A 22,125-nucleotide genomic window follows, 5' to 3' on the forward strand; every position below is an offset into this window, starting at 1 on the left:
TTAATCAGTTGCTGCGGTTCTTCCATCTATTCCTCCGCTTTGGTTTTATTGGCTTCACAGAATTTATTACCCAGCGTTAATTTGGCATTCCCTCCCTGTCACTGCTAGAGACGAGCCACCTGAAACAGACAAGCCCCTGTGTAGCGGCATCGTGGCTTCAGACCCTCACCCGCCCCCCACCCTGTCTCCACATCGTGGAAGGGGGCTGGGCTTCCCACAGGCTCAGCAGGGAGAGCTGGGGGCTGGGGGGAGAATGACTGTGACCTTGGACCTTGTCAGAGAGAGGGTGGGGCTGTAAGGTGGGAGTAACGGGGGGTGGGGTAACAGAGGGGTAACAGGAATAATAGAGGGATAACAGGAAAGTAACAGGGGAGACCTGCCTTCCCCAGCACAGCCAGCCCCTCATGAGGGGCAGCCCAGCTCGTGAGCCTGGGTGTCCCCGGAGCTTCCAGGAGAACCTAGCATCCGAAGAGGTTAGAGCCATCCCACTGAGCAGGGGGCCCAGCCCCAGACTGTGGACCGAGGCTGACCCGAGTGAGGCCTGTTAGGAACCAGGCTGCACAGCAGGGGATAAGCAAAGGGCAAGGGAACGAAGCTTCATCTGTGTTCCCATCACTCCCCATGGCTCGGGCTCGCATTGCCACGCGTCCCCCACCCCCTGCCCCATCTGAGGAAAAGTTGTCCTCCACAAAACCTGGAGCCTCCACAACAGTCCCTGGTGCCAAAAAGCTTGGAGACTGCTGCCATAGAGGCCCCCAACCCCTACTCCCCGGAGGGTTGGAAGTGTGTGAAGGTGTCTGTGCTTCTCACGATGACAGGGGCACCTCTAGTGGGAGTCAACTGTCCCTCCGCCGTGGAGCAGGCTTGCAGATTTGCCTGCTGAAAATGCCAAAAGCGTCCCTTTAAAACCATGCGGACAAGGACCGCAGCCCAGGGTCACATAGCTGGTTTCCACCAAAACGGGGCCCAAGGCTCCGGACTCTTGTCTGGCCTGTCGCCACTGCATGCCCCCTCCCTACCCACCCACCTTGGGCCTGGTGCACGCAGGCGGGGAGCAGACTAAGAATCTGAGGGAAAGGTCTGGGTCAGCAACCGAGAAAGAAAAGGCCTGACCCTGTGATACTTCTGACCATAGATCCAGCACACTCCCCCCACCTAGGGAGAAGCCAACACCGCCCCTTCAGGGCTGGCCCTTGTCCCTCTGGGGAGGGCCCAGGGCCATGGCCGCGGGCCGGGGGTGGGTGTGGTGTCCAGGAAGGTCCCACCCAAAGGGCTCCTGAGGCCAGGCAGCCGGTCACCTATTCCTGAGCCACGTTCCACCCCACGTCTCAGCTGAGCTTTAGGACAGTCGCCGGGTCAGGCAGGACATTTTGTGAGTTAGGAAACTGAGGCTGTGGAAGAGAGAAAACTGCCAGGCCCTCAGGAAGACGGGCGGCCTGGATGCAGGCCCCCAGGCGGGTGTGCGAGCGCCAGCCTGTCCTTGCCCATCTCAGAGCTCCAGGGGCTGCTCCAGGGAAGACGCCCCAGAGCACAGAGCTGAGTCTGGAGAAGAGAAGTATGGGGCTGCTTTGGGCTCAGTGTGAAGGCATCTATTTTTTTTAATTAATTAATTAAATTTAATTGGAGAATAATTACTTTACAACATTGTGAAGACTTTTGCCATACATCAACATGGATCAGCCACAGGTATATATGTGTCCCCCCATCCTGCACCTCCCTCCCACTTCCCTCCCCACCCTATCCCCCTGGGTTGTCCCAGAGCATTGGTTTTGGGTGCCCTGCATGATGAAGCGTCATGCATTGAACTTGCACTGGTCATCTCTTTTGCATATGGTAATTCAGTTTGAGGACATCTGTTCAAACAGGCCAAGCTATTCAGCAGCAAGGCAGATGCTTCTCAGTGTAGTGAGAGTAGGCGCCCCACGTGCAGTCAGGCTGGGCAGGGTCCCTGCAGGGGCACGAGGTGAATGTGGATGCCTGGCCAGCTTCCTGGGCCATGTCAGGCAGGGTCATCCCGCTTCCTCCTGCTTCCATGGGGCCCTGCAGCACTGAGACCGGGCAGAGCCTTCGGAATCCAGATGGACAGTTGTGCAAACTGTGTTTCCGAACCGCCCTTGGCTGAGACCAGGCCCAGTGATCACTTGCAACTGGGGAGGCCAGCTGCTTCTCTTCCTGAGACTCCACGAGGCCTGGGGGCCCAGCCAGGCTGGGTCACCCTGCAGCAGGGCCTGAGCGCAGGTCATAGGGTGTTGGAACTGTTCCCTAGCCAGGGTGGAGATGCAGAGAGGCCCAGCTCCTTTTCCTGGAAGAGGGGAAAGCTAGCCCATGGTTGGCCTTGTAGATGGGAGCCTTAAGGCAGGGGCAGCAGCCTCTGCTTCTTCCTTCTGTTTATTATTATTAGGATTCTATTGAGGTGAAATTCACAAAACAGAGCCTTTTATTTTTATTGATCGATTGATTTTTGGCTGTGATGGGTCTTCGTTGCTGCACATAGACTTTCTCTAATTATGGCAAGAGGTGGGCTACTCTTCATTGCTGTGTGCGGGCTTCTCATTGAGGTGGCTCCTCTTGTTGCGGAGCACAGGCTCTAGAATGTGCAGGCTCAGTAGTTGTGGCACAGGGGCTTAGTTGCTCGGAGGCATGTGGGATCATCCCCGTCCAGGGATTGAACCTGTGTGCCCTGCACTGGCAGGCAGATTCTTAACCACTAGACCACCAGGGAAGTCCTGACATAACAGCCTTTTACAGGTTCAGTGGCATTTAGCCCCCAGTATTGTGCAACCATCACCCCTTCCTAGTTCCAAAGCATTTTCATCACCCACAAAGGAGACCCTGTCCCCATTGAGTGGCCACTCCCCCATTCCCCCTCTCCCCCAGCCCCTGCCAGCCACACCAATCTGCTTTCTGATTCTAGGAACTTAACTATTCTGGATATTTCATAAAGGTGGAATCGTTCAATATGTGACCTTTGGGGTCTGGCTCTTTCATGCAACATGTTTTCAAGTTCGTTCACACTGTAGCGTGGTTCAGTGCCTCTTCCCTTTTTATGTCTCAGTACCCCTTCTACTGTATGGGTAGACCATACTTGGTGCATCCACACATCAGTTGATCAAGGTTTCTTTTAACTTTGGCTGTTACAGCAGAGAGAGCAAATCCTTCCTCCTTTTGTTTTCTTTGGCCCTTCGGCGGATTGAAAAGAATGAGACTCACTCACGTTGGGGAGGCAGTCTGCTTTTACTCAGTCTACTGGTTCAAATGATAATCTCATCAGAAATACCCTCCCAGACACACCCCAAAATGATGTCTGGCCAGACATCTGAACACCCGTGGCCCAGCCAAGCTGACCCGTATAATTAATCTCCCAGTGCCTAATAGAGAGCCTGGCACAGAGGTGCATGTGTGCGAAGTTGCTTCAGTTGTGTTCAACTCTGTGACCCTATGGACTGTAGCCCACCAGGCTCCTCTGTCCTTTGGATTCTCCAGGCAAGACTACTGGGAGTGGGTAGCTATTTCCTTCTCCAGGGGATCTTCCCAACCTCGGGATCAAACCTGCATCTTTCAAGTCTCCTGCATTGGCAGGCAGGTTCTTTACCACTAGTGCCACCTGGGAAGCCCAGAGGAGGCACCTGGAAAAAGGAAGCTCTCACTTACTCATCCAGCTCCTACCCTTGAGTGACTCTATGCTGGGTGCTGTAGGTGGTGTAGGGTGTGAGGATTCTGCCCTGATAATCAAGACGCAGGCCCAGTTCAGGTGTTTACCATCTACTGGGAAGGAGCCAAGCAGGCATGCATAATGAGAACAAGAAACAGCTTAAATCTCCCACTGACTGCAGCGGGAGGGGCCGCAAGCTGCTGGTGGATGTGTGAGCTGCCAGGTGGGTGCGGGGATGGAGGGCCTTCGGGCAGTGGTCACAGAGCGAACAAGGGACCGAGAAACAGCGACCACAGCATGTCAGGGTGTTGACTGCGGCAGGGGAGGTGGGGAGAGATGTCCTGGGGACCAGGCCGGGTAACGAGGTCCCCTCCAGGTCTTGCTCAAGAGTGAGGCATCTTGTTCAGGAGTGGGGTGCCTTGCTCAGAAGTGGGGCATCGTGTTCAGAGTGGGGAGGAGGCTCCAAGCAGGAGAGCGGAGTGATGAAATTGGCCTTTTAGAGAAATCGCCCAGGCAAGGCGGTGAGGAGTGGGTGTTCGAAGTAGGAGGGAGACTGGAATTTGGGGACTGTTTGGGAGATGTGGTTCAGTGTCGGGGTTAAAGGTTTGACCCAGAGCAGTGGAAGCAGGATGGAGGAAGGGACAAGCTGGATGGAGTTGAAGGAGCTAAACTCTGCAGTACATGGGTACTGGTGATCATGGAGGGGAGCATGTGAGCAAGAGAGGGGGGCAAGCAGGACTTCCGGGGGCGGGGGGGGGGGGGGGACTGGTCTCCTAAGAGGGGGTGGGGATGCCCTTCATTAAGCCCAGAAACTGCTGCAGGAGGAGGGGGGAGGGGAGGGAGGCCTCAAGGTGTCCGGTGGGAGTTGAGGCCAAGGGTGCAGTCGTCTGGGGACCGGGAAGCATGAGAGGAGAAATGGAGCCCAGGGAAACAATTTGAGGATGAAAAGCTGACTGAGACGATGTAGCCAGGAGGTGGGCGAAGAATCCAGAGGGGTTGGGACCCTGGAAACCAAAGAAGGAAGGAAGGAAGGAACTGGCCAAGGAAGCCAGTGGTGCACCCCCCAAGCTGCCGAGGAGTCAGCACTAACCAGGTGCAGGCAGTTTTGGTGTGGGCCGGCATCAGGTTGCAGTGGGTTCAATGGAGACACCTCTTCAGAAACTTGGGAGAAGAGACAGGGGGGTTGGCTTCAGGGAGACTTGGGGTCAGTGAGAGATGCTTCAGGACTGAGAAGTGGAGATGTTCACATGCTGAGAGGGATTTCTAGAACAAACTATGCTTGTCTTGTGGATTCCAGCCTCTCCTCTGGGACCCACGCCTAGCACGGTACCCCCGCCCCCCGCAGCCCCCCGCGCCGGGAGCATACAGCCGGGTCTGTCAGCGCTTAATACGCTGCCCTTGGTCACGTGGTCGCCACCATGCTCTATCCTGCCGGCCTTGAACCCATTCTTTTAAGGTAGCTGGGAACCGCCTGCTGAAATGAAACCAGTGCAGCCAGTGCGCCTGTCGGCTCTGGTGTCTGGTGCGGGGTCACCTATGGACCCCTAGGGCGGAGGCTGCCCAGGGAGCAGGCAGATTCCCTTCACCATCCGGATCCGGGCACATTTGGAAGACCTGAGGGTGGAGGAGGGAAGTGGGGGAGCTGCTCACTCGGCTCCTGTTTTATCAACGCCTAACTCCAGGGGGCGCGCTTGTGCTGCCCTGCGGTCACCCCTAAAAGGTTTCTCAACCGAATAAACCTTTCTTTTGCAAACAAATCGAAGACTGCTTTCAAGCTCCCACAGAGGTCTCTCCCATTTCCTAAGTTCTCCTTGTAGCGGAATCCCGGGCGGTGTGCCTACCTCTTGCTGCTCTAGTTTAAAAGGAGGCTTGCAGGGGAGGGAGCCTGCAGCCATCTTGGCAGCAGAAACTTGCTCAGGGGTAGATAGGCTTCTTGAGGAAGCACCAGGGGTCGGCCCCCAGTGGCCTGGTGCCCATCGTGGGTATTCCTTAGGCCAGGCGGCTCCCCAGAGAGCCCGGGTACCGCCCCACTCCCCAGACCCACCAGCTGCAGTGTTGCAGGGGCACAGGCTCAGGGCGAGATGTGCGCTGCTTCCTTCTTCCTGGCTGGTGGGCCCAGCTCTGGGGATGGGTCTGTAAGGGGCAAGGGTGCCAGCCCCAACGCTGCTCACCAATCAATGAGCCAGGGAATCTCTCTGCCTGGAGAAGGGGTTGTTGTTCAGTTGCTAACTCTTTGCAGGTGCAACGGTCAGGTCTTCCCACCCACCCTCATGCTCCCTGAAGCCTGAGCCCCTTCCCTGGGGAGAAGGAAGAGGCGTCCCTCCTGAGAGCAGAGCTTCCCAAGGGAAAAGATGAGGGCGCTAGGGTAGGAAGGAAGAAGGGCCTGGGAACCAGAAGCTTTACCTGCCCCTCTCAGCCTCAGTTTCTGTATCTGTAAAATGGCAGAAGACCTTGGCTTATAGTAAATAATAAATGGTGACATCCTGTAGGTTTGGCCAAGCCTATCTTGAGTGTGGAGGAGGCTGAAAGCTCTTACTCCCAGGAGGGACAGAGGCAGCTGGAATTCAGGGTACAGGTCCCTCAGTCCCTCCCTGCCTCAAAGACCTTTGCAACACTTGGGGGCCAGATCGCAAGGCTGAGGGTCTTGGGGTGGGGGATGGGTGGCTTTGGCCAATGTCCCATGGTTAGTAAGGTTTAGTCAGGACCAGAAAGGGGCCCTGACCTTTGATTCCTAGTCGAACTCTCTTTCTCCTTGTTGCGTCTGGGCATATGGCTTCCTTGGTTTCACCCAGGGCACTGTTACCTCATACATCCCCGCCATTCTGTTGGGACCCCAGGAGAGTTTGTTTAAAAGGCAAATTCTTGGGCCCTTCACCCAGAGGTCCTGACATCCTGGATCTCCATGAGAGTCCAGGAATCTTCATTTTAAACAAAACCCCAGGAGTGATGCTGAAATTAAAGCTCCAGTACTTTGGCCACCTGATGTAAAGAGCCGACTCATTGGAAAAGAACCTGATGCTGGGAAAGATTGAGGGCAGGAGGAGAAGGGGGCCACAGAGCATGAGATGGTTAGATAGCATCTTTGACTCACTTGACATAAGTCTGAGAAAACTCCAGGAGACAGTGAAGCATAGGGAAGCCTGGCATGCTGCAGCCCATGGGGTCATAAAGAGTCAGACACGACTTAGCAACTGAACAACAAATAACAACCCAGATGTTGCTGAAGCAGGGGATCCTTGCCAGCACTTTCAGGAACACTAGCTATCAGTGGGTTTGTTGACCAGGGCGAGACCCATGGGGGGCGCTGTGAGGTGGGAGGGCAGAATGCCTTGATACCTGCAAAGGATGCTACAGGGGAAAAGCCCCTGGGTGGGATGTTTCAGAGCTGGGTTCTCATTCCAGCTTTGACCCTGATTCAGAGCCACCAGTTCCAGGCCCTTTCCCTTCTCTAGCAGGAGGCTGGCCCAGGAGGGGTTTCCCAAGCCCTTTCTACAGCTGCTTTTAGCTGTTCTGTTTCCATGGGCTGGGCTAGAAAGAAAAGGTTCCCTCAGTTGGCGGGGAGGGTGGGGGTTGCTGTGGATGGACCAGAAAGGATGGAAGGCAGGAAGCAGGTGCTTCTGCTGTTCTGCTTGCCTGCCTGGCATGACTTTGGCCCAGGAGCCCATCAAACCTCCATCCCTTCCTAGAGCACAGAGGCTGCGTGTATGCTGCCTGCCCCCCTCTGCTGCGGGTTCCTGGCTGAGTCTCAGCCTGGCCAGCTCCCTTCCTCCTCCCCCTCCTCCCCCCCTCTACCCCCCACTCCGGGCCACTGACTTTTCAGTAAGTGCTGCTTTGTTTATAAAGAAGCAGGATGATTCCCTTTTAATGAGGTTCTGAGAGTAGTCAAACCAAGAAGGGAAAGGAATAGTGGTTTCCAGGGGCTGCAGGAGGCGGGAGACCGGGAATTAATATGTAATGGACACAGAGTTTCAGTTTGGGGTGATGAAAAAGTTCTGGAGGTGGATAATGGTAAAGGTTGCACAATAATGTGAATGTACTTTATGCCACAGAGTCTAAAATGTGTGTGTGTGTGTGTGTGTATTTTACCACAATCTCAAAAGGAGCAGAAGAAGGAGAAATCATATTTGGACCAGGCCCTGTTCCCCTCTGTGCTAGCCAGGACTTTTTGCTTTGGGAGCCTCAGAATTGTGTGTGGGGGGTGGATGTGGCTGGTGTATCCTTTCAGAGGAGACAAATGCTGAGTTTCAAAGTCAGCACAATTCGAGGGAGTGAAGAGCAACAGGAGACACTGGGACAGTGTCGGGTGTTTCCATGTAGCCTGAGTGTACAACGCGGAGTCAGCGACCTCTGGGTCCAAATACTGACTCACTGCCCAATGCCTGAGTGACATTGGGCAGCTTCCTTAACCCCTCTGAGCATCAGCTTCCCCTTCTGTAAAATGAGAGTCATGCGTAAGGAGGGCCGGCCCAGGATTTGCAACCTACTGATACATCCCAGATAGCAAATGTTAGTCTCATATGGAACTGGAAGATGTGTATCTCCTAACCCATCTCTCTAGCGGAAGAGGATATGGGCCCAGAGAGGGGGTTTGACTTGCCCACAGCCACACAACCAGTTCATTACTGAGCTGTGACCTCAAGATACCAGACCACCAACCCAGATCTCTCTGCACCCACTCGGAGCTGCGGTAGTTAAGTGAGAGATCGGGAAACCACGTGGAAGGGACATCAGGCTGCCATGTGTCCCTCCCTGTTCTCAAACATGGTGACATAACAGGCTGCCACCAGCATCCCTCCTTCTCATCCCCTCATGGAAATCGGGATAGTCCTTCATGGGGAAGAGGTAGACTTTAGCAGCCAGTCGTTTTTGTGGCCTAAGTATGGGTAGAGATCCCTAGGCTTTCTGCAGCTTTTGCCAAGTTCAGGTGGCTGACCTTGTATTGAGTTGGCAAAAAAAAAAATTCGGGTGGGTTTTCTGAACAAACTTTTTGGCCAACCCAATCCTATAGGCGTGTAGGAGAACGGACCCCACCTGAAGGGAACTGCTGTGAACTTCTCACCTTGGTTCAGGGAAGGACCTAAGACAATTATACTAGGGTCATACAAGACCAGGTTCTAAGTATCTTCTTTGGAGAAAAAGGTACTCTTGGTGAGGAAGCCACCCCAGAATGCAGAGGCATTGAAATGAGTTATGGAGTGTTTTAAGGAATCAGTCAGGCATGCATTTATTCATCACTCACGTGGGTAATCACTCAGTCTCACTCTATGCCAGAGACTGGGACAAAGGAGAGAAATGAGACAATGTCTCCTCATCCTTAATTGGGGCATCAAGCAGGCAGTCACCACAAGGTAAGACGAAGTCTGGGGGAGGGGACAGCAGCAATTGAGATTTCCAAGGACTATAGGGACACCCAGGAAAGAGGCACCAAGCCTGGAAAAGGTAGAGAAGCTTCGTGGAGGTGATGTTTGAGTGGTTGGGAAGGTCCCCTGGAGAAGGGAAAGGCTACCCACTCCAGTATTGTGGCCTGGAGAATTCCATGGACTGTAATAGTCCATGGGGTGTCAAAGAGTCAGACACGACTGAGCAACTTTCACTTTCAGAATGAGAAGAAAGCCTTTCCAAGTAGAGAAAGGGAAAGAGGCCCTGCTGGTTAGCACACAGGCCAAGATGCTCTAACAAGAAAACCAAAAATACGGGGGCTTAAACAAGGCGGGATTCATTTCTCTCTCGTGGAAGGACAGGTGGGACCAGCCGTTTAGGCTCACGTGGTGATGTGGGGCTGGTGGGGACCCAGCAGTGCCTCCATCTTGTTGCCCAGCCCTCTCTAATTGAACACACCTCCCCACCACACCTACACACCCATATGCTAGCCTTTGGGAAGAAGGAAACAGGAGGAAGAGACTAATCCCTTAAAGCTCACAACTGAGAGGTGGGACACAGAGCTTCTCTGCTTATAAGCCATTGGCCAGAACTTGCTCACTTGGCCACTCCAGATGCAAGGAAGGCTGGGAAATGTAGTCTTTTTCTGGGTGGCCATAGTGAAATTCCAATTATTGTATAAGGAAAAGAGAGAGATTGGGGGTGGGGGAGCAGTCTTTGCCACATGCGAAGACAAGGTACAGGAGAAAGAATTGCATGTTTGTAGGTTTGCAAGTGGTTGTGGCATGACAGGAGTGCAAGAGATGACTGGAGAGGGAGGCAGAATTCTGAGTGTCCATTCCAGAGTGTATCTGTGTTCAGTGGGAGCACTGAAGGTGCTGAGCCAGAGGCTGGCACCAGTGGTAATGCAGACCTGAGCTGGGGCATTCAAGGCAGGGCTGGGGAGGGCACGTGAACCGAGAGACACTTAGGGGAAGACTTCCCGAGGAAGCAGAGCCTTGTATTCTCAGCTCTGGAGTCTTCTCTGCTGATGGAAGCAGGTAGGAAGAGCAGTAACCATGCCCTCTTTTCTCACTTCCTCTCCCCAGACTGTCCTTCGGATTGTGGTGCTCGGGATCTGGGATTACATTGAAAACAAGATAGAGGTAAAGACCAGTGTCCCTCGCACCCCCCGACCCAACCATCCTGGAAGCTGGAAACTGTCACTGTCCTGTCCGTCCCAGGGTGGGAGCCATCAACAAAGGCCAGCTCCCTCCCACACTGGACACACGAGTCTGTCCATCTGTGCCTTTGGGTGGGTGGGGAGTGGAGACAACTGAGAAAGTTTCCAGCAAAAGAATATGGTCTAAAATATCTCCTTGAAGTTCTGCAAAATTTAAAAAGTTATTCTTGAATCATTTTGGGAAACTTCTGAAACGTGTTTGAAAACAAACCTACTCTTTAAAATGGTCCCGTGGTCGGAGAACAGAGTGAGGGAACCCTAGAAGTGCTTCTCAGCCTGGGTTTCTGCTGAGCAAACCAGTTGCTCTGTTTCATGTGAAAAGGGGGTGGAGTGTGATGGGAGGAGATGGGGTGCTGGGGAGGCTGGCTGTCCTTCAAGTTTGGTGCACACAGGACAAGGCAAGAAGGTCAGTGTCTGCTACCCACTCCTTCCTTACCACCACCCTCTCCCCACCACCAGCACACACTCTTTATCCTCTTTGGGTCAAATGCTGGGAGCAGACATAGAGGCCTGGCCTGTGGAAGTCTCAGACCAAGGCCACACTGGAACAGGCTGATGGCAGGGCAGGGCCCAGAGCTGAAGCTTAGGGTCCCCTCCTCTCCAAACTCTGCCTCTAGGCAGAGTGAGAGACTCAGCACCAGCCCTGGATGAAGAAGATGCAGGCTCTGGGCTTCCCAAGGGGAAAGGGCCTTCCTTCAGCCCCTGCTGCCACTGAGAGGTTCAGAGAAGCCAGCACAGGAACCCTGCAACGTGGAGGAAAGCCTGTCCCAAGAAGAGACAAGATGCTGGAGGCAGATGCTTGAAAAAGAAGCTTGGAACAGCCCAAAGCAGTCTGAACCAAGGCTGGCGATGGACTGAGGTCACTTGGAGGACTGTGCTCAGGAGCATGCCCAGCAGAGAGAGGCCCCTAAAGACCAGGGAGGATCAGGAGAGGTAGCCAGGGATGGGGGGTGACCTTCAGAGGGGGCTGCAGGGCGTCATTGGCCAGTGCCAGCTGCCTTTCCTGACCTGGTCACTGGTTCCAGGACATTCAGGAAGGTGGCCCAGGGTGCTGACATCCACCTCCTCTCACAGGTGTTTGACGGGGCAGTGATCATCCTGTCTTTGGCCCCGATGGTGGCATCCACTGTGGCTAATGGGCCCCGGAGCCCCTGGGATGCCATCAGCCTCATCATCATGTTCCGGATCTGGCGGGTGAAGAGGGTGATTGATGGTGAGTGACCTGAAAGGGTGAGCTGGAGGCAGGAAGGGCAGCACCGCCTCTGGGGTCGCGCCCTTGTCGGGGCAGCCTTTCCTCGGTTCCCACCCCCACGTCCCACCCTGCGAATACTGTGGGGCTTGACATCTGCTCAGGGAGCCAATCCAGGGTCCTTATCAAACTGGGATGTGAGCGGGTCCAGCTTCAGAAAGTCCACCCTGGGAAAGTGCTGGTGGATCGTCTCGTCCATCCTCTCCTTTCACAGGTGGGAAGGCTCAGGCCCCGAGGGAGGAGGGTCACACACACTTGAGCCACAAGTGGAGGCAGGACGCCCGAGGCCTCCCGGTGCTCTCTTAGCCGTTCAGCCTCCCCCATCTGCACAGGCTCTGCTCTCAGCTCTGTCCCTGAGAACATCCGCTCCCTCCAGGGCATGAACAGCGCCTTCTGGCTCCTCTCTGCCAGCTGGGGACAGCTGGATACCCTCACACCGATGCATCCTGACAGCCCCCATTGTGAATGCTCTTCCCAGCTGTTCCCCTTTGTCCTGACACGTCAGGCGTTGCAGAGCCACTGGGGGCATCATGATAGGGTCGGGCTGTGTGAACGGATGGGGATTGGTTTGCCACTCTCACCCTGGGTGTGAACTGGCTTCGGCAGAGACCCCGGGGACAGTGGGCCCGCTTGGGGAAGCCTCTGGGGCCTGGAGACAGGTCTCCGGGACTCATGGTCTGTCCTCGAGTTTGGAAGCAAACAGAAAAATTCTGATCTCTCTCGTCTGCATGATTTCTGCAGCAGCCAGAGAACAGCTGGAGGTTGGGAGGCTGTGGGTGGAAAAGAACTTGGAGAGTTGAGACACAGAGAGTTCTAGAACCTAGTGGCAAAAGAGGCATGTGACGGAGGTTTCTGAAGGGTCTGGAAGGGCTGGGTTCTGAGAGGTGTGAGAAGAGTGTGAAAGGCAGAGGCCAAGGTCAGGTCAAGAGTTGATCCTGAGACTTCCCAAGAGCCAAGAGAACTGCCAGAGGAGGGGTCCGTGGGGCTGCCGCTGGCTGGGAACTCTCCAGGTTCTCCAATCCAGAGTCCAGGGTCTCTCCTCTGGGTCTCAATGTGTTTCATTTATAAGTAGGATTGACTGTGAGTAAGTAGATTCAGAATAGCAGTGACTTAAAATAGAAGCCTATTCCTCTCACATGAAAACCTGCAGGTAGGCAGTCCAGGATCGTAAGGAGCATCCATAGTCATGGTCCCTGGTTCCTCCTGTTTTGCTGCTTTGCTGCACATAGCCTACTTTCCAAAGTCATCCCCATGGCCCAAGATGGCTGCTTCCATGCCTGCTATCACATCCTCATTTCAGCCAATAGAAAGAAGGAAGAAAGGAATAAGATAAAGAGTCAAAAGGAAAGCCCCATCTGTCTTTTCTTTTTATACATCTTTACTCAGATACAGTTACATACCATAAGACTCACCCATTTAAAATGCACAACTCAATGGTTTTTAGTACATTCATAGAATTGTGCAAACATCACCAAAATTTAAGTTTGGAGCACCTAAAAAAATCACTTCAAATAGAAACCCATTAGCTTCACTCCCCATTCCCCTCTAGCCTTAAGCAATTACTAATCTACTTTCCATCTCTATAGATTTGTTTCTTCTGAGCATTTCATTTAAATGAAATCATATGATATGTAGTCTATTGTATCTGCCTTCTTTCACTTAATGTTTTCAAGATTGATCCATGTTGTAGCATGTGTACACACGTGCTAAGTTGCTTCAGTCAGGTCTGACTCTTTTGTGGCCCCATGGACTGTAGCCCGCCAGGCTCCTCTGTCCATGGGATTCTCCAGGCAAGAATACTGAAGTGGGTTGCCATTTCCTTCTCCAGGGATCTTCCTGACCCAGGGATTGAACCCACATCTCTTTTGTTTTCTGCATTAGCAGGTGGGTTCTTTACCACTAGCACCACCCGGGAAGCCCAAGCATGCATCAGGACTTCATTCCTTTTTCTTGTGAAATGGTGACTGCAGCCATGAAATTAAAAGATGCTTGCTCCTGGAAGAAAAGCTATGACCAACCTAGACAGTATATTAAAAAGCAGAGACATTACTTTGCCAACAAAGGTCCGTCTAGTCAAAGCTATGGTTTTTCTAGTAGTCATGAATGGATGTGAAAGTTGGACTATAAAGAAAGTTGAGCGCCAAAGAATTGATGCTTTTCAACTGTGATGTTGGAGAAGACTCTTGGACTGCAGGAGATCCAACAAGTCTATCCTAAAGGAAATCAGTCCTGAATATTCTTTGGAAGGACTGATGTTGAAGCTAAAACTCCAATACTTTGGCTACCTGATGCAAAGAACTGACTCATTTGAAAAGACCCTGATGCTGGGAAAGATTGAAGGCAGGAGGAGAAGGGGTCAATAGAGGACGAGATAGTTGGATGGCATCACCGACTCGATGAACATGAGTTTGAGCAAGCTCCAGGAGTTGGTGATGGATAGGGAAGCCTGAGTGCTACAGTCCATGGGGTTGCAAAGAGTCAGACACGGCTGAGCAACTGAACTGAACTGAAGTGTTCCATTGCATAGATATACCACATTTTATTTATCCATCTGTCAGCTGATAGACATTTAGGTTGCTTCCACTTTGGGCTGCTATGGACACTTATGTTCAAGTTTTTGTGTGGACATATGTTTTCATTTTTCTTAGATTCCTAGGAATGGAATTACTGGGCCATGTGGTCACTCTTTGTTGAATATTTTGAAGAACTGCTGTTTTCCAGAGCAGCTGCCCCATTTTACATTCCCACCAGCAGTGTGGGAAGGTTCTAATATCTCCACTTCCTCATCAACCCCAGCTGCCTTTTAAGAAAGGCTTCTGGAAGCTGCTTCATGACACCTGCGCTTATATCCCATTGTCCAGCATGTAGTCTCACGGCTGCTCACAGCTGCAAAAGAGACTGGAAAATATAGTCCTCATACCAGGCAGCCATGCACATAGCCAGAATTACAGAAAATCCCATGGACAGAGGAGCCTGGTGGGCTGCAGTCCATGGGGTTGTGAAGAGTCAGACACAACTGAGCGACTGAGCACATATGCAGAATGTCACTATGGAAAAGGAGGAAAATGAGTATCTCGGTCACAATGGCTTAGGGTTCTAGCTCTCTTATACTTTCTGGGTGCTGTTGGTACCTAGGTACCACGCCTGCCACTGCACTGCTAGATCTTCTGGGAACCACACCTGGGCCTGAACTTGGTGCTGGCTGGACGCTGGGACTGGCCCTTCCCCTCCCAGCCCCGCCACTGCCAAGCTCTTCATGGGGCTGTCTCTGTCTTGCAGCCTACGTCCTGCCGGTGAAGGTGGAGATGGAGATGGTCATCCAGCAGTATGAGAAGGCCAAGGCCATCCAAGACGAGCAGCTGGAGAGACTGACGCAGATCTGTCAGGAGCAAGGGGTAACGCATGGCCACGCTCAGTTCTGCCCGGGTCCATCCTGGGCTGAGAACACTAGTGGTGCCTAAAGTCCCCCAGGGTGTCAGAGCTGCAGGGGCCCTGTGGTCAGCGAGCTCCTCCGGACCCTTCACAGACATATGGGGAGCCCAAGGCCCAGAGTCAGGAGACATGTCTCTAAAGTCACTTGTGCCCAGCCAGGCCTGGACTCAGCCCCAATTCCCAGGCCAGGCTTCTTTTCATCTTGCTGTGGTGACCAGTCAGCTCTCCAGCCTAAACCGGCTGAGTCACCTTCTCAGTTATCAGGGTCTTCTGGGCACCGTGGTCTCTGAAAGGGGAGGGGAAACAGATTCTGTGTGCAGAGCTTGCCGGGCATCATGGTGGGCCAGTTGCCAGCCAGGACCCCCAGGCCCACCAGAGAGGCGTCAGCAGTGCCCTCCTCCCTCTGGGAACCAAGGAAAAGACTCAGAGACAGGGAGGGGCCCTGTGAGGCTGTGCTGAGGTGGGTGGGTGGGGTGGGGATGGGCAGCTGGGCCTGGAAGAGGGTCTGTCTAGGAATCCAGGCCTCACTCAAGGCCCATCTCTCCCCCTCCACCCCCTGTCCTCTGCACGGCTAACCAGAAGTAGTTTGGCCTTCATCCTGATGAGAGAGAGGAAATCTGGAATGTTAGCAGCAGCAACAGGGGGATCTGCTCAGGTTTAAATTTTATTCTTTAATTTGGCTGTGCCTGGTCTTAGTCGTGGCATGCGGGATCTAGTTCCCTGACCAGGAATTGAGCCCGGGTCCCCTGCATTGGGAGCAGAGTCCTAACCACTGGGTCACCAGGGAAGTCCCCAGATTTGAATTTTTGGTGGATCTTTCTTGCCACCCTTGGAGGACAGATGGGAGAGGCAGGAGTGGAGATGGGAATGAAGCCTGGAAGAGGCTGTAGAACCACCAAGGGAAGCAGGCTCTGGGGTCAGGGAGACAACACCTCGAGCCTCATCCAGGACCTGGCCAGAGTGTGGTCAGGCAGCTCGCAGTCTGCTGTCTGATAGGAAAATGAATGCTCTGCTCAGCCACACTTGGCCACATGAAAGCCCTGCATCTGCTCTTCATAAATGCCTGGCTTCCCAGGCCGCAGAGAGCAAGCTGGCCCCACGAGCCTCACGTTAACAGCCCATGTGCCGCGTGGCTGAGGGGAAGCCCTGGCGGCAGCCTACCTCCCCTGCTTTCCACCACGACCCCGTCCTGAGCCCCCAGGGACCCCACATTCCTGCTGTCCTGGTTCACATCACCCACTCCATGTGGCCTCCTTCCCGAGGGTCTGGGCCGGAGGGAGACTCCCTTGGACTCCGTGCAGGAAAGAGCCCATAAATAAAGACAGATTCCCTCTAGGTAGTGACATCTGGAAAAGAGATGAACAGAAACAAACCATTTTAATTTAAAAAACACCTGAAGCCTGTCATCTGAGTTAAGACAGCAAAAAAGGGCCAGACGGGCTGGAATCCCAGGGGGCTGCCAGGAGGGCGGGAGGGGCTGGCCAGAGCAACGCTGGATTCTCCGCTCTCCCAGAGCTCGGCCCTGCCCGCTTCACAGGATGGAGCAGACAGACACTTCATTTTCAACTGGATTGTAAGACCAGGCTTGAGACTTGACTGGGCAACAAATGCCCTTAAAGCAATGTGAATGCTGGTTCATGGGATGTCAGGGGTGGCCAGATCCTTTGAGAGGAAAGTGATTGGAATAGTTAAGTTGTTGTGGACAGACCTGAGTGCAAAGCCATCTTGGCTACTTGTGGTTTTGGACACCAGTGAAACCTCTGTGGACCTTGGTTTTCCTAATCTGAAAAATGGGGCTAGTAATAAAAATCCTGGAAGGATGGCTGTGGGATTGTTTAGCCTAAAGCCCGGCACCTGACAAATAGTGACTCTATGAGAACTAACCCCTATTTCCCCACACACAGCCATTTTACAGGTAAGAAAATTGAGGATTGGTGACTTGCCCAAGAGCACACAGCTAAGTGAGGGCTTTTAGAGCCAGGAGTAGATCCAGGTGTCCTAACTGAATGTCCTTCTTTCCCAGTCCACCTTGCTTAGGGTCTTGTTCCATGACATTTTCCTACCCAGGTCACTTCTCAGGGCTTGGTGAAAACCTTGATCAGGTTGAGCACCAGGGTGTCTTTAAATCACGGCCTGAGGACACCCCTTCTTTTGTGGGCACAGACCCAGCTCCCCTCAGCTCCCTCAATAGCTTCCAAAGAGTCTCTCGCTGCTGCTCCCCCCAACCCCACCCCACCCCACCCCACCCCATCCCATCCCAGGTCATTCTGTTCATCTTGGTTGCAAACTCTCTCTCTCTCCCGGCTGGAATTCTTAGGGTTCAATGAAGCAATTTCCAAAATAAATTCGTGTATTCTACCTAAGAAACTGAAATGTATCCAAAGTTCCAGTGAAATGTGTGGCATCACTTTGCATTCACCTTGCTCTCTCCCTGGCGTGTATTTGCATAACCATTTGTCAGCTCTTATTTTTCAGAACAGTTTTAGATTTATAGGAAAATTGTGACAGTATCACAGAGTTCCCATATGCGCTGTACCCCATTTCCCTATTGTTAACATCTTACCCTAACATCATGCTTTTGTCACAATTAATGCACCAACATTCATACGTTGTTATCAAGGTCCGCACATTATTCAGATTCAGTTTTTATCGAATGTCCTTGATCTGTTCCAGGATCCCATCCAGGATACCATATGACAATGAGTCATCGTGTCTCCTGGGGCTCCCCTTGGCTCTGAAAGTCCCTCAGACCTCTCTTGTTTGTGGGGGCCTGGACAGTTTGGGAGAGTTGGTCAGGCGTTTTATAGCGTGTCTCTCTGTTGGGTTTTGACTCGTGGCTTTCTCATGATTCGACTGGAGTTCTGGGAGTTTGGGAGGGAGACCGCAGAGATCCGATGCCATTCTCATCCCATCACATCAAAGGTAATACTGTCACTCCGACATCACCGTGGGTGTTCACCCTGAGCACCTGGCTGAGGCCGGGTGTGTCGGCTCTCTCACCGGTTAAGTGACTCTTTTTAAAATTCATGGTCACTTTTTAAGAAAGCTTAAGTTGCTTCTCACAGTGACCCTGTGGAGACACTGGGTGACATGGTTTGCCAGTTTCTTGCAGGAACAGCTTGTACGTTTTCTCTTCTTTGCCATGTGGCAGCCCACTTCTTACCATGTGGCCACACCCCAGGTGGCCTGGAACCTCCTTGTGTTGTAGACGAGGGGCCCCTGGATTTGGCAGGTGGGGGAATCTGAGGCCAGTGGGGGATGAGGATGGAAGAGGGTGTCTTATGGCTCATTCTGGTCCTTTCCCCCTGGACCACACTGGCCCTCTAGTCTTCCCAGGGAGACAGGATTCAGTGCTGCCCTCAGTCCCACATCGTTCCTGGCCTTTGGGCTTACCTTACCCTTAGCAGATTCCTACGAGGAGCCCAGAGGGGCCAAGCCAGGGGGAGTGACAGGGGTGCACTCTGTGGCCGGCCTCACTTTCCTCCAGCCCTGGCTGGCCTTCTGCCATTTTCCTCCAGACGGCTCATTACTGTGATGGAAGCATGTCCCCTCAGCCCCTTGCATTCAACAGTCCTTTGGCTGGAAGGTCATTCCCATTTACTTTTCTTTTGCTCTCTCTGTGGATTCTGCTCTCTGCCTGTATGTCCACCCAGAACTTTGCTAGGCATCCATCTGTACACCAGTCTGTACACCAGTGGATTCCAGAGGAGGGGTGCTAGGGACCGTCCTTCAGAGAGATGGTGTGCACTTTTTGTCCTTCTCTGTAAATGGCTGCTTCAGAAATCAAAGGTATTTTCGAAGCAGGGGTTAAATCAGTGCAATGATATATTCTTCCTATTCGTCATATGAAACCACCTCTGAGGTTTTAGTGCATCCCTGCCTGGCCCCTTGCTCTCATTCCAAAACATATTTTGAAGTCCCCATTGTACCTGCTCTTTGTGCTCTAAGCCTTGCAACAACCGTTGGCCCCCAGTAATATGATCCAACTCAGAGCCCTGTGGAAGTTTGTTTCTCTTCCCTGCTGGGCCCTGTGGGACCAGCGGAGTTCTACTTCCTCAGCACCATCCACCCTGAGATCACTGGCAAGAGACCTGAGGAGGTGGGGCTCAGTCTTGGGTGACTTGGGGCCAGCCTGCAAGGCAACCAATGGAACTCAAGGCAGCCAAGGAGCCCCTTAGGACAGCCTCAGACCTTGGCAAGCGGCAGGCTCCAAAAGAAGAGTCCTGTATAAGGGCAGCTTGCGGGGTGGGGGGGGCATCCTCTCTCCCAGGGAGAGAGCAAGAGGAATTCTGACCTCAGCTACATGGATCACTCTCTTCACCCCTGGATCTCAGGATCCTCATTGGAGAAATGGACAAAACAAGGCTTATATCACAAGGATGCTGTGAAGTTCAGATTAATTCAAGTAATATAGAAAGTCTGGTCCACTGAAGTCTCTCAGTAAATGTGAGAGAGAGAGAGAGAGAATAAAAACAATACTAAATCATTCATATAATGGTGACTGTTTACAAATGCACTGCCACATGTTTTAGCTCATCTTGACTTTGATGGTCGGAGTTGGCAGGCTTGGTATTATTAATCCTTTTATAGATGGAAAGACTGAGGCTGAGAGAGACGGCGGCTTGCCCAGGGTCTCACTGTTTGTCATGGAAGGAAGGGCCGGGATGGAACTCCGGGCTCCGTGTGCATTTTCCTACACCACAAACAGGGCATCTGTACAAGTCTGTTAGAATGAGTAACAGCATCTGCTCCGTCACACAGATCCGGACATCCAGTGGCCTAACACAGGAGGAGCATACTGCAGCCCAGAGCGGGGTGGGGGTACAGGGACACTGTGTCACAGTCTGGCCTCCAGGCTCTTCCATGTCATGGCTGCTGCTTATTCTGAGTGTCGGGAGTCTTCTCCTTTCAGCCAGGGGTTAAGAAAGGGAGGGTAGAGAACTGTGCATAGACGATTTTTACTGCCTGGGCCTAAAAGCGGTGACCTTGCTTCTGCCCCCGTTTGATGGTGGACTCAGTTACACATTCATACCTAAGGCACCAGACCCCCACAACAGTAGGCTGTGCGTCTGCTGAAAACAGTCACCTGCACAGCCGCCTGTAGGCCCACAATGTTTCCTAACTCCCTTCCCCACTTCCCAATAGCAAGAGGAGCAGTCACAATGATCAGTTCTCCCTGGATGATGCAGGTCCCCCTGGCCTGTCTCCTGAAGAAATCTGGACCCTAAGGGATAGACATTCCCAGTGGAAGCAGGGGGAAGGGGTTCTCTCCTCATTCTGGAGAGAACTGTGGCTGACTAATTCTAGAGAACCCCCATCTTTTCTTGCAGAGGCCAGAGCCCCCCAGCTCAACACAATAGTCTTTGTTACCAGGATTATTCAAGATCTCCAACTGTGAGAAGGAAAGTTGTTTTTTTTTTTTTTTTTCCAAACATGGGAAGTGATTTGTAAAACAGCCGATAGCTTTAATGACAAGCCTATTTAGCTGATAAAATTAGCCATCAGAGGAATAACTTATGTTATCCTTTTGCCATAATTTAAATTTATGGCCAACTACCAGTCATCTTCACAGTGGATGGAAAGGGGCCAAGGTCGGATTCAGCATCACCCTGCTCCTAAATCATTAGTTTGCAACTGTCTCCTGAGTTTTATTGTTACCAACAATGGCGAAACTAATGGAAATAAACATTGGATGCCATCCCAATAGCAGATGGGTTTGAAGGCAGGGCAGTCTGTGCAGACAGCCCTAATAGGATGGAAGAAAATTATTGCTATTGCATTAGATACCATCGAGCTTCTGGCCAAAGTGTGCATTGATCAGGCCAAGGCCATGTCAGTTGTACTCCACAAACCAGACCATTAAAGGCAGAGATGCGCTGGGTGTGCCCGCCCTGCCGCCCCGGGGGTCTGGCCCCGCCTGGGCATGCATTAAAAGCCCAGCCCAATGGAAGGGGACTGACTCACTCCAGTAATGCACGCTGAGGGCTTCCCTGTGGATCCCAGCTGATTTGGTCAGGTTATCTGATTAGAAATACTTAGCTCATGATGTGCATTAAGAAGGGCGGTGACTGCACTTTCATTCCTCCTGAGTCACACGGTGGTCCTTTTGTCCCCACTGCACCAGTTTGCCAGTGGGAAATTTGCTTCATTTTGTCGTCAAAGCCACCATGTGCTTTCTCTCCCAGAGGCCCAGGCCCACGTGCTACAGGTGTTTCTCCTTACTTGCCCTTTGATTGCAGGGCATCACGGTTTTTATATTTATCCTCCTTGAGATTCTTCTCAGTTTCTTGAATTTCTGGGTCGATGTTTTTCATTAGATTTGCAAAGGTTTGGACCATCATTTCTTCTTTTTAATGTTTATTTATTTGACTGTGCCCGATCTTAATTGCAGCACATGGGATCTTGAGTTGCGGCATGTGGGTTCTAGTTCCCTTATCAAAGATGGAACCCAAGCCCCCTGCATTGGGAGTGCAGAGTCTTAGCCACTGGACCACCAGGGAAGTCCCTCAGTGATCTCTTTATTTATTGCTTCGGCCTCATCCTATCTTTTTTCTCCTCTGGAACTCTAATTGCATGTTAGACTTTCTGATCGTGCCACACTTCTTTCTTATACCCTAATCTCTTCCCCCATTCTCTCTCTTTTTTCTTTTTCTGACTGTAAGTCCTAATTTTTTTTTTTTTATAGATCTATCCTCAGGTTCAACATCCCTGTCTTCTACTGTGTCCAGTCTGCTGTTAAACGCATGCAACTGAGGACTCAATTTCAGATATTGTATATTAAGGTTCTAAAATTTTCATTTGATTCTTTTTATAGGTTCTGTTTCTCCACTGAAATGTTACATCCATTTTATCCATTTTCCCCCCTCCCTTCTCTAACATATTAATCACAGTTGTTTCAAAGCCCTTGTCCGTTAATTCAAATATTTAAATAGGTCAGCTTCTGTGCAGATTCTAAGCAGCTTCTTAACTGGTTTATGATTTGATAATCACTTTTTTCTACTTGTTTGCATGAATAGTAGTTCTTATTGTCTGTGGAATGCATTGTTGATGCATTTTAGAGGTTCTGGATTATGTTATCCTCTCTGTAAAGAGTTGGCTCTCTGCAGTTGGGCATTCACATGAAAACAGGGCGCTGCCTAGGTGGTTCAGTGGTAAAGAACCCACTTGCAATGCAGGAGACGCAAGAGACAT

The 22,125-nt window shown here is 52.1% G+C and overlaps 1 protein-coding gene across 1 annotated transcript in view; it reads left to right on the forward strand.

Annotated features, from left to right (window-relative positions):
- TMEM266 (transmembrane protein 266) overlaps positions 1-22,125 on the forward strand; it is a 123,613-nt gene that overhangs the window by 81,301 nt on the left and 20,187 nt on the right. Inside the window, exons 6-8 of the mRNA XM_061158913.1 lie at positions 10,120-10,176; positions 11,328-11,466; positions 14,782-14,897. Of these exons, the coding sequence (XP_061014896.1) occupies positions 10,120-10,176; positions 11,328-11,466; positions 14,782-14,897 (312 nt within the window). The remainder of the gene's footprint in view (positions 1-10,119; positions 10,177-11,327; positions 11,467-14,781; positions 14,898-22,125) is intronic.

This window comes from Dama dama, chromosome 13 (assembly GCF_033118175.1).
Source record: "Dama dama isolate Ldn47 chromosome 13, ASM3311817v1, whole genome shotgun sequence".
In the NCBI taxonomy this organism is placed as follows: Eukaryota; Metazoa; Chordata; class Mammalia; order Artiodactyla; family Cervidae; genus Dama; species Dama dama.